General features: G+C 37.7%; 1 protein-coding gene across 1 annotated transcript in view; it reads right to left on the reverse strand.

Moving 5' to 3' along the window:
• Positions 1 to 705: 705 nt before the first annotated feature.
• The window catches only part of SUGT1 (SGT1, suppressor of G2 allele of SKP1 (S. cerevisiae)), a 25,622-nt gene continuing 14,294 nt past the window's right edge, over positions 706 to 12,033 (reverse strand). The window contains exons 10-12 of the mRNA XM_010194083.1: positions 2,871 to 2,961; positions 1,857 to 2,038; positions 706 to 1,241 (exon numbers count right to left, since the gene is read on the reverse strand). Of these exons, the coding sequence (XP_010192385.1) occupies positions 1,140 to 1,241; positions 1,857 to 2,038; positions 2,871 to 2,961 (375 nt within the window). The 3' untranslated portion in view covers positions 706 to 1,139. The remainder of the gene's footprint in view (positions 1,242 to 1,856; positions 2,039 to 2,870; positions 2,962 to 12,033) is intronic.

The raw sequence follows: 12,033 nt of genomic DNA on the forward strand, positions 1-12,033 counted from the left end.
CAATTCATGGGTTTTCCTGGAGGACTTCCAGGGAGACCTCTGGAAGTCACCTTGTCCAATCTCCCTGCTCAAGCAGGGTCACCTAGAGCCAGGGGCCCAGGACAGTGTCCAGATGGCTTTTGAGCATCTATAGAGGCCCTTGCAGACTTGTATCCAAGGGGTACGAGCATAAACAGTATTTCTTACATGTCTCAGTTCTTTTTTAGTAAATACTGTTATATAAAATTTGATCATGAAGGAAAAGCTGAACTGATGGAAACAACTAAGGACACACAGGCTCCTTAAAATACAAAGTTTCCAATATTCTGAAATAATAGAACTTAGAAACCTGCTTACTACCTTTGATTTCAGGCAATTGCAATAGATCCTTCTTTCTGAATACAGAAGGCAGACAGAGGACCCATTTTCTGTAGAAATTTCCAGCCACAACTGACTTTCTCCCTTTCACCATATTTGACTGCAGTTCAACCCATCGCCCGGGTGAAAGGACTCCACCAGTAGAAATTTTGTGTCTGCATCAAGAATAGCAATCTCATCCTCTCCACTGAATGCATATTTTGTTCCTATAAATGCGAGCTTTGGTCTGTTTTTTGTTCGTTTGTTTGTTTTTAAGCAGTATTCACATCCTTACCTATATGCTTTAAGTGATTTCCCCATCAAAACCCAATATTACTAAAAATGAAATGAAGCAGCTTCCGTATAGAAAAAGTTATATTTACAGTTTTATTCAGCAGAGTTAGAGAGCAAACAATTTTAACACTGTTGTTGAAAAGTGTTTTTACCCAAAGTTGCCAAGATCGAATAAGTTATTGAACAGAAATATCGTGCGTAAGGCAATAATCCTGACCAGCCCATTAGAGATCACCCTATCCCCAAAGAGCAGAGCTGATAAAGGCGGTAGAAAATTTAGACTGATTCAATTTCCAAAAATTAGACAGAGATGACGAAAATAGGGTTCCACTCTGGAGTATATCTTTAACACCTGCAGACGAAGGAATTTCTAAATCACTCAAAATGCAAAGACAATTCCTGTTTCCAAGGGAACATTCAGTGCTTTGAATCCAAGAATGTTATGTCCATACACAGTGGTCAGTACATGACTATGGCAACACATAGATGGTAAAAGATTAAAAATCGGATTAGAATTTTTTCCATTCCATGTCATCGGGAGGATTTACTTCTACCTTCCTTTTACCAACATCAGACCAGTTGGTGCTCAGAACTGTGCCTCCAGACTCCATCTGCAATACGAGAGAAAGCTTGTTTAGTTTGCTAGAGGAATTCTAGTAAAATAAAAGCCACATTTCTTACAACAGATTAACATATTTGAAGTAATAGTAGCAAGTTACACAGGAGTGCTGCGTACATATGGAATAAAATTTGTCAAAGCCATCATTCCATAATCTTCAGCCCCACAGTACTTTTATCACTGCTGGACACAATGAGATGTTAATGAAGTAACAAGAAGCTTTTGAAGGATCAGTCATGTTCTTGCCTATGAGGATTACAAATAAAAGGAACTAGATAGAAACAATTAAGAGCAATCTGATCCTTTCACCCATGGCAAGTCTTCAAGCTCTACATGAACCAATAACTGTATTATTACCTTTGGTAACACTGATTGAAACAAAGAAGCCAGCGACAAAACACAATCTTAGACTTAAAGAATCACATTAGTCGCACAACATCATAACTTTCAGCAAGACTTGATATGCCAGAATCTCCATTCATTATAGCTCCAAGGTTCTGGCAGCTACAGGCTTCCTGATTCATGCAAAGTTTAGTAAATTGTGTCAGTGTGGAAAAAGTTACACATTTCTTCAGAGGAAAAGAAGAAAAAAAAAGTGAAGACTTACAAATGATTTGTTCATGGCACGTTTCACTTCATCTGTACCATCTGAATAAATTTGTTGGAAGAGTTTATTTAAAGCAGCATCTCCTTCTAACTTCTCATTCTTCTCCTCTTCTTTGATTTCACCTACCAGTTTGTCCCAGTTCCTTGTATAGTGAGAGGATGATGGATATAAGTGCTGGGTATCTGAAAGCAGAAGTGTTAGTTAACTAAGCATTTTCTCACAACTTTCAGAGCAGCAGAGAACACATAGACACAGATGTATCCGATGAATCAGAGACTGTAACGGAACATAACACTGAAAATGCAAATGGATTCCTCCTTACTGATATAAGCACTGCAGTAACAAAAATGAAGGAAACCAAGAAATGCTAGAGACTACATTCAGCAGCTGCAAAAGCCAACTTTTAAGTAATCAGTGTTACATAATTTACCTATCCAACAAAAAAAAATGCTGGACAACAGCAACACAAATAATTGAAGTCAAAACAAAGCAGGAGATATTGGCTGACAGCAAGTAAAAAAGAAGCCAGCAGCCTGGAGTCATAGGAAAAATTGAGCTAAATTTCAAAAAATATCCAAAAATCAATAAATCAGGAAATTCAAATTCTCTCCAAGATAGATTGTTATTCTGTCTTGAAAAACTGCAACAGTGTTACATTCCAAGAGAGATGGAATTAATATTTACTTAAGCAACAGCAGAGGCATAACAATGCAAGGTACTGCAAAACAGTGACCAAAACACACAGCCACACAGATAAGCCCAGAGAAATTGATGACAAGTATATGCCCTTAACAATCCATCAGATTAATGGAAGTTCTGACTAAATTTAATACCTACGATTTAGTAATGCTCTGCACACTTTTTTTTCCTGGCAATTCTTGGCAGTAAAAATAAGACTATTAAGCTTTTTCATTGTAAATATGAAGCTGTGATTTTATTAACAATATTCAACACAAAGATATTAATAACTGCAAGTAACTTAATATAAATAATTTAATAGCTCAGAGAACAAACCTGGTGTAAATTGCTTTAACTTTGGAGATTCTCCCTGGCCCTCCAGCTTCTCCCATCTTACAGCCTCTGGCTTCTTCATTTTTATCTCAACCTAAAAAACATAAGACAAAAAACAAACTAATCCAGATGGCAAGCAGTTGTGCCAAATAGTTTCAAAGTAGTTGGATCCTGTAGCAGCAAGAAAAGAAAACCCAGGACATTTGTCTTCAGAAACACAGCTTCTCGTACGAAGCCTATAACTACCTTACAAGATGAAGTTATGTGACTCCAACTCAACTCAGCTCTTATGTGGCTGCATAGCTCTTGTATCAGACTTCTACCCTTTTGCTTAGTACCACTTACTTTCTTTTGCTTAATATTCACTTGATTCTTTTTGTAAATTAAGAAATCCCAAAAGTAACGACCAGTCCCAGGATCTCTACACTGCCAGGCACTAGGTATTCTCTTTCAAGCATCCCTTTCTCGCTAGTCAGCTCTAATAATTAAATAACACTTTTGAAGTACTGCAAAATCCAACTTCATCTAGGTTTAGATGTCATCCACCAAAAAATTCTGTATTTGATGTGTAGTACACAAAACAGAGAAACACCCTGAGACTATGCTGATCTCCCCACTGGAGAAATTCAGAAGCTGTATTCATTTGGTTCAACGAGCACACACTGCTATGGAGAAAACTGTCTAGTATTCATTGACAAAACTGGCAATTAAAAATGGATGTGGTTGCAATTATCATAGGAGAAACAAAATTAAGTGAAGTATGTCACGCCCTATTCACAACTACATATAATCCCTTTAGACAACCATACTGAAGTGTTTTTTCATAATTAACCTTAGCCTTTGGTTACAGGGTTACAAAGTTGCAAAACAGCCTCTGCAAAGCACCGACTGTCTAACATCACTCCAGACGACAAATTCACTTAAGAAAATTGCACAGAGTTCATATGATGCTATTAATTAACTGAAATCAGTGCTTGCTAAACTTCAGCAGTTCCTTATTTGGGAACAGCTCAGCAGAAGCAAGTTCTTAGCTCTACCTCAAGCCGCTGTAACCTGGGGATCCCTGCAGACCCAAGAACAAAGGCACCACTGTAAACGCCAACCCTAGAGATCCTAACAGCAAGCTCCTTGCACAGCATCGCGTTGATCTGAAATTGGAACTTTATTTAATTCACTCTTCAAACCAGTCACTGGTAAGCAACAGACTGAGATACCTTATAAAAGTAAAAGAAATGAGCTCGTTTAAGTTTCAAAGCTTCCGTGTTTGCAATCATGCTGCATTTTAAGAATCAGAATATTCAACTATGATTGCTTCTTATTTTTCTCCCCAGGGAAGCTTCCATTTCCCTAGACAAGTTTGAATACTTATTTTCCACCACTTACTTGTACTAACTGGGAATAACACAAAGTTTAAGACATGAGGCACGGGATGCCCTCCAAGGCAGGGGAGACTTACAGTAAGTCTGCAAGTTCAACATCCACATGTATTTGACCTCCCACTCCCTGTGACTGTTTGATTTCCAGTGTTTTTAGCAAGTTTACAAGTTACAAATTAACCATCAGGGTATCAGTTTTTAAAATAGTGAGAGTCACAGAACCAACAATAACCAAATAAGAATAAAATACTGTATTACTCTAGTTGCTCAACCTACTGTCTCTAATCCAGAGTTTAATATTGCAATCTGTAAAGATGCAGAAATTTCTCCTGAAAGAATGCAAAAGCACCATTCAAACTGTGCCAATAATTAATTAGTCTTCAGTCAAACTAAAAAAGTCATTAAAGCTTCCTTCACCAGACTCTTCTAAAATGCTTTGTAAACTACAACCTCAAAGTTCAATTTACTACACTCATAAATCCAATGTTCTGCAATCAGCTTAAGGAAGCTAAAAGATTTGTCTGTCTCCGTATACGACAAACAAGTAGTTCCAAGAGTGCCAGAACTGGCAGGTTTGGTTGTTTTTTTTCCAATGGATTTGGATCTCATGAGTCAAACACTTAAGTTAATTAGCCACTTACAAAGGCACTAATTAGTTACAAGTGAAATGTGAACATTAATTTAAAACAACTTGTCTCTCCTCTGCTTCTTATATAACTCTTCTCAACCTGAGGGAACTGTAGTATCAGTTGCACATTTAAGTTGAGGCAGCCTTAATTTCAAGACTTTATACTCTGCTTATTAGTGCAACCCCTAATATGCTATATTTAAAGAAAAAAGAAAGAGTAAATGCTCAATACTGAGACTGCTCAATCCAATCTCTCTTCAGTTTCTCTTCTGTTTGTTTCTTCCTTTGCTATCTCCTCTTACCCTTACACTTCAGGCCTTCCACCATCAGCCTGTACTTGAGATACTGAAAGATATTTCATCCACACCAAGAATGACCTCTAATGCAATATAATGCTTGATGTGAGCTACTAAGCATGGCTTTTTCTTCTCAGAATACAGTCTTCCTCAAAGAACCCTTGTGAAACCTTTGGCTATTCATCAGAGTACTCTCCACACATAAAAAGAATTTAAGGAGGAGGATCTTAACTTCTGCTGCTCCAGCAACTCCCTTCTCCTTTTTTAATCTGCTAGTTCTTACACTTTCCTCTCCAAAACTATCCCTAAGCCAGTACTACATGACAAACACCCCTAAAGAAAAGAAAATGTCACAAACTAATTCCCAACATAAGATATAGATTTCTTAAGTCCAAACCATTTCAAACCTGCCAGGCCAGAAGTACAGCCAGGTGAAGAAGTGAGACAGAATGTATTTATGGCATGATTGAACCTCTTACCCCATCTACTCCGTCCGCTTCTAACTGAAGCTACTCATTAGGCAAAGCGGCAGGCAGGAGCAGAACTAGGGAAATCATTAGCTGTATACCATTATACAAGCACATTTTCAAAAAAATAAAGCTGAAAAATTCTGCTTGTGAAAGTGCCTATTTCCTCAATTTGAGAGCTTCACTTGATCTAAGGAGAAAGAACTCCAAGTCCCAGCTATGTGCACTAACGGCAATAAATGTATTTTAATGAACATTTTAAAGCAGATACTGATAGACAAGTAACACATCAGTACGGACACTTGTGTCCTATCTAACACACAAGTACTGTTAGCTTTTTCCTTTCCTTTGAAAACAAATTCAGTACTCAGGCAAGAGAAACACATCAACACTTTGCCAGCTGCTTTGATTGAACATTTATATTTCATAAAACACATGCCTGTGTACCTCACACCAACTCCAGAATAAAAGACGGGAAAATTTCATTGCAAATTAAATGCTTTGCATGCCACTTAAGGACAAGCTTAACTCCTCAGCCTCTCCTTGTAGCTCTAGCCATGCAGCCACCTGACCCCTTGGTAGTCCTCCACTAGGACTTGCTCCACTACCTTAGTGCCTTTCTTGCACTGGAAAGCCCAAAACTGGACACAGTATTCCAGATGTATGAAATGTAGAAATAATCCACTTTCTGTTGTTATTTTTACATTAATGATATTTTGGGCTCAAAGTGAGTAAAGCAAAAAAGGAAAAGAAACACTGACTTTTGAGAGAGTAATTCATGCACTACTTGTTTGAAATACTATCTTGAAAGAAACCAACCCCTCTGAGAAGAGGGCTGAATGAGGGATTCAGCGTCTAGAAGAAACCCCATCTGCAGTCAAAGGATACAGAGTAGTTCTACTCACAGAATTTTCCTGTCATAAAAGTAATCAATTTTTTAAAACCTATCAGAAATTTAGACAAATTTGTTTCCAGCTTAATCCAAGCACTAGCTATCAAAAAAGATGCCACAGAAGCTATTCTAAGCTATTTCATTGGTTGGATAAGAACACAAAAGCCCCTTGCTTTAAGATTACTGGCATAAAAGTGTTTAATCTAGTTTTAAGACAGAATTTCTCCCCTTAGCTACAAATAAACAACACTAGCTAGCCAATGTTAATTTTCTAGGTAGAAGCTCACTGTTAAAAAGCCCAAACTGATGAACTGGATTTCACTGGAACTTATGCTCTGGGACAGACATTGCCAGTTTAACCGAGAAACATTAAAGGGGAAGAATTTTTATCTTCCTCCCTAGAAGATTCTGGTGTACACTGACAAGTCACAAGATTATTTTTTCTAATTTCTACTGTGTTTTATATTTTACAGTCCATGCTAAAGTAAAGTTCACTTACCACTGGCAAATTTGTGTCAAGCTCTGATCTAATGGATGAAGGAAATCAGAACTGGCAAAGCTTAAGCAGTAGTTCAGCCATTAATTTCAAGATGCATCAAAAAATGCCCTTTTAAATTCTGACATTTTGCTATATTAAACATATGAAAACAAGGATTCAAGGTTTCCAGTCATCTACTTAGTTATCTACTGAATTACTGTCTGCTTTGTCAGAGCTATAAATTTTAAGTGTTTAGAGTTGCCATTTTGCAATCACCTCGTATTTTTTTTTACTTAAATTTAAGGGTAGGACAAAGTAGCACTATCTTCTAAAAATGTATGACCTATTCAAACTCACCTCTAAGATCATATGCACATACAGTTTTGGTATCCTAGTTACCCAAAGGCCTTTTATACACTGCTTATATTCTAAGATCTTTGGTCTGTAACTTTAAACAAAATACACTGAGATGAAAACAACTCCGCAGTGTTATCACAAATAAAAGATAATTAACAAATTTATTCTGTACAGAATACATTGCAACAGAAGGAATTTAGTGTGCACCTTTCAGTTTATTTGCCAGCTAGGTACTATGAAGAATTGAGTGCCAAAAGGTCAAAGTTTCCACCTGACTGATATTACATAGCAACCACTTGTTAAAATTTTTAATTTTACAGAAGGAGGTGACAACACAGATCATTTAAGTATCCTAAAGCTCTTTCTTACCACATGCTCAATGTAAACCATTGCTATTCCAATAGTTCTTAAATCCATCTTCTTTCAAGAAACAGAAAAACCCTTATGCATAGTTTTCCTTTATGTATTTATATAAAGCATGGGCACTGACTTACACCCTTGTTTAGAATATAGTCCTCGGAGTATTAACAAGTTTTCATCTGCCCCACACCCACCTGCATTCGTAAAGAAGAAAAAAAAAAAACAAACTTGTTTTAAGCCAAGTAAATATCACACCAATCATTGGGAGGGTTTCTTTATGGTCCAGCCAGGAAATTGCTCCAACCAGTCCTGCCTAAGAGATGGAAGAAATTTCAGAAAAGTATAAACTGATATTTGAGACAGGAGTTGGATAATTTACAGAAAACACGCAAGAATACATTCAGGAGATACGAATTTGCAAGAAAGCCTCACAGAGAAAACAAGTGTGTGAGAGCAGGGAAGCATTCAGATGTCTGCAAGCAATTTAATTAAAATATCCAAAACAAGAAACTATCTTTTAAAGGACTGGACTGCAGTAAGAACAAACTTCAGTTAAAATCAATCTGTTCCTCTGTTTGTCTATTTGTGCACATTTGCCTCTGAATAGAGGCTCTGAGACAGTCCAAGAGCTTGTGAAACAGTTTCACTCTTTGTCTTTTCCTTTACATTTAGCAACAGGCATCAGCGTGCTTTTCCAGTAAGCTGCATAGAGCATTTCAGAGTTTGCAAGGCAAAATCTGGGTTTGAGGAAAAGAAACATTCCAGTGATGCACGCTACCATATTCTTGGCATGAAGCTGCAGAGAGTGTGCCTCTACCTTAGACATCTCTATTAAGTAACAAATGTCAGCTGTAAAAAGAGGCTGAGGATTTATAACATCTCCCCTGTTTGCAGCACAACTTTGTTCTCTAATTAGAGGACAGCTCCGGAGTAAGGAAACCACTTTTTACCACTTTTTCAAATGGCTCTAAATTGCTGCAAGTCATTGCTCGCAAAAAGCCCAAATCACTAAAAACTCACACTGATTGTCCCCACACTGTTTACAGATGGAAGAGCAGATGGGAAGAAAAAGAGAAAGCATTAGGTCAACCTTCCTTCAAGTTCATAAGCACACACTCACTCTCACTTTCCTCTTCTAGGTCTAAGAAGAAAACCCCGAGTATCACCTGGAACCCAACAGAGGACCTACAGAAACTGCTCACATTACAAAAATTTCCAACATGGCAGAACAAATACAGTCCCAAATACACTCCCTGATAGACTGAAAAGAGGGAAAAGCAAGCAAGGCCGACTGCACACAAAGAACTGTTTCAGATCATTGTAAGTCCTTACACTATCTGTGCATTTTTAACTTTCCTGCCATGCTTTCTGGACAGAGACAGAGCAGCTACTTTTGTCTTACACATATTTAGTCACTCATTTTACACTTTTATGCCTTTTTTCTTTTAGGAAGGTAGCAGGATGATACTTTGCACACTTAGCTACTGGGTAATGGCACATATGCAACTTCCAAAGAGCACACTTGCTTCAGTATTTACATTTTGGCTCCCTCTCCTGGAAATAAGTAAAACACCAAGTAGCATCACTAAAGGGTACCTTGCCCCTGTTAAACGCTGAATACAACGTACGGTTTTCAGTGTAGCACCATTTTTCCCCCAGCTTCCATGAACACAATTGAGGATGGCCACCAAAATACACAAAGTCCTACCTACTGCATACAAAGTCACGCTACATACAAAGACCAGAGCAGCTGACACAAGTCTCCCATTTATATAATGCTTTTTGGAGCTGCTGTTACTTTTTGCTCAATCAGATTACTACAGTCAGATACCTCTGACAGATATGGGATAACCAATAACCTCAATTGATCTAGTTATGATCCGTCAATTGTGCTGTTCACGTACAAGAAAAAATATGCTATGCGTATATAGCAATCCCCTCAAGAGAAGGGCTCAGTACAGTTGTATTCAGCATTTTCTCACATGAACACCAAGTTGAGGCCTTAGATCATTAGAATTAGATGCTGAACAACACAAATCTGAGTAAATCACAACTACATGTGAACAGGAACCATAATCACCTCACAGGTGAATTTGTAAGCAGTGATACCTATTAAATAGCAAATAAACTTTTGGATTAGGTAAAAAAATTACTCCAAGCGTGGCAGTAGTACATGCACTGTTAAAGGCAGTCTGTATCATCTGTAAAACTTCTGACAATTAGAGAGCATGCAATACTATGACACATAATGAAAAAGATGAAGATTTTCTCAATACTGGACTTCAGCTACACATTACACTGTTCCTGAGTCTGCGTCAAGTGTTTTATCTCTTCCAGCTCACACCTTGAAGTCAAAAGTCTGCAGATTATGAACACTGATTTACTTCTGCTCATACAGAAGCCATTCAAATACCTCCAAACATCTATGTACCATTTGCTATTTCTGTTCTTTTCTAAACAGATTTTGTATTTCAGAGCTAGACACAGCATGGACTTATTGAAAGGTGTAATTTCTATTTCATTGCTAGGAAAGAAACATTTAAGGCATCAATTGCATTTCTCACCACTGTTAATAGTCCCTGAAAAGAACCAATGCCAGGGTCTGTAAGCTCTGTCTGCTCTTTGCCATTATTTTGGCATCTGTAATCCTACAAATACAATTAAGGCTATTTTCTCCTCCTGAATTTGCGGTTTTTTGCCGTTATTTCTTTGCATTTGTCGTGTGATGCTGAATTTCAAGCAGGATTGAAAAGTCTCTCCCTAGTTTCTCTTAGTTACCAAAACACACAGGACTGTTCTATGATCTGTCAGTTCTGCTGCTTCATCCTCTATCCATTACATTTATTAGTTTTATGAAGTTCATGGGGAAACCCAAACTGTCACCCACATAACCTGCCCATACATTCCACTCTGCTTCCTCATATTTCCTCATGGAAAATAAAGACCAGACTCTTTGTTGCCCAGTGAAGAACACATCAGGCTAATGGCACTGTGGCTCACACACTCAAAGCAGCACTACAAAATAAAGCAATGTGAACCCATGCAGTTATTCTCATTTAAAATTATTATTTCACAGGAACAGATCTGTTCCTGTCCCATGAAAACACAATTCCTTTTGGAGTGTGTAGTAAAGATAATGCGATTATGCCCTCCTTTCCAAGTCCTTACAAAAGGAGTAAGTGGTACAAAATAATTCGTGCAGGGTTTGAGAAGTTCTAAGTAATGAGATAGCTTGTACTCAAAGTAATAACTACATGTTTTCTACACCACTCATAAGAGCAAAGTACATACAGAAAACTGCTGAGAAGAAATCTGAATTTCTAGTATTTCAACACTAAGACTGCACCATTTCCTTAAAGCGCTTAATGTTCTTCAAAGTAAAATATTCTAAGCCTTTAAAGAAGTCTTTGCATTCTTAATGTGTTTAACTTTTTGCTTCAGCCAGACTCCATCTGCTGGTCAGAACTGGAATTAGCTGGGGGCACCATTTAAACCGTATTCCTTCACAGATGTCCTTATACTATTCTTTTCTGCAAGAGGAAGAACATGTTGAAGCACTGACTTCTGCTGTTAGAACACCTCCTGTGTTCTGTTATCCCATTCAGTCTCAAAATATTCTCTCACAATTATATAGGAACAGCAACATTTAGAAACAAATGCAAAGTATTTACAATTTAGACAGTGACTGAACGTAACTAAAGCTTTCGCACCTCTTAGGAACCTCAGCCTAAACCAGGCTCTAGACTACTAGAGATTATTCCAGAGATTAACCCAGGCTAGATATGGTATCATAGAAGGACTAAGTCAAGTCCAACAGTGCTCAGTAGCATACAGATACACCATAAAAGTAATGGTAAACTTCAACACAAATGAAAAGCATAATATTGGTTAGATAGGAACATAAAGCAAACAGGACCTAACATTTACTCCTCTTGATAAGGTCCATGCTCATACCACTCAAATTTATATAAATGCTAATGGACTAGCAGATTTTCTACATATGTTGAGCACTTTGCTTATCTCTCATAGCATAAAAGCTCATATGCCTCAGCCACGTAACCTGCACAGCTTCCCTAGTGCCAAGAGCAGAAAACTGACAACCTTCTATGGCAATCCTCTCATAGCATCTCAGAGTCCCTCTTCCCTGAAATGATGCAAGAACTATCATAGGTACCTTTCTGAGAAGGGAACAGCTAAAATGATATATGAGAACACAAAGGAATATCCAAAAAGCTCTGCAGAGGTGCTGAGAGCAGTAGCGGTAGTGGAGGCCTCATCCCTGGAGATATTCTATTCTAAAACACAAGAATAG

This window comes from Mesitornis unicolor, unplaced genomic scaffold (assembly GCF_000695765.1).
Source record: "Mesitornis unicolor isolate BGI_N332 unplaced genomic scaffold, ASM69576v1 scaffold36621, whole genome shotgun sequence".
Lineage (NCBI taxonomy): Eukaryota > Metazoa > Chordata > Aves > Mesitornithiformes > Mesitornithidae > Mesitornis > Mesitornis unicolor.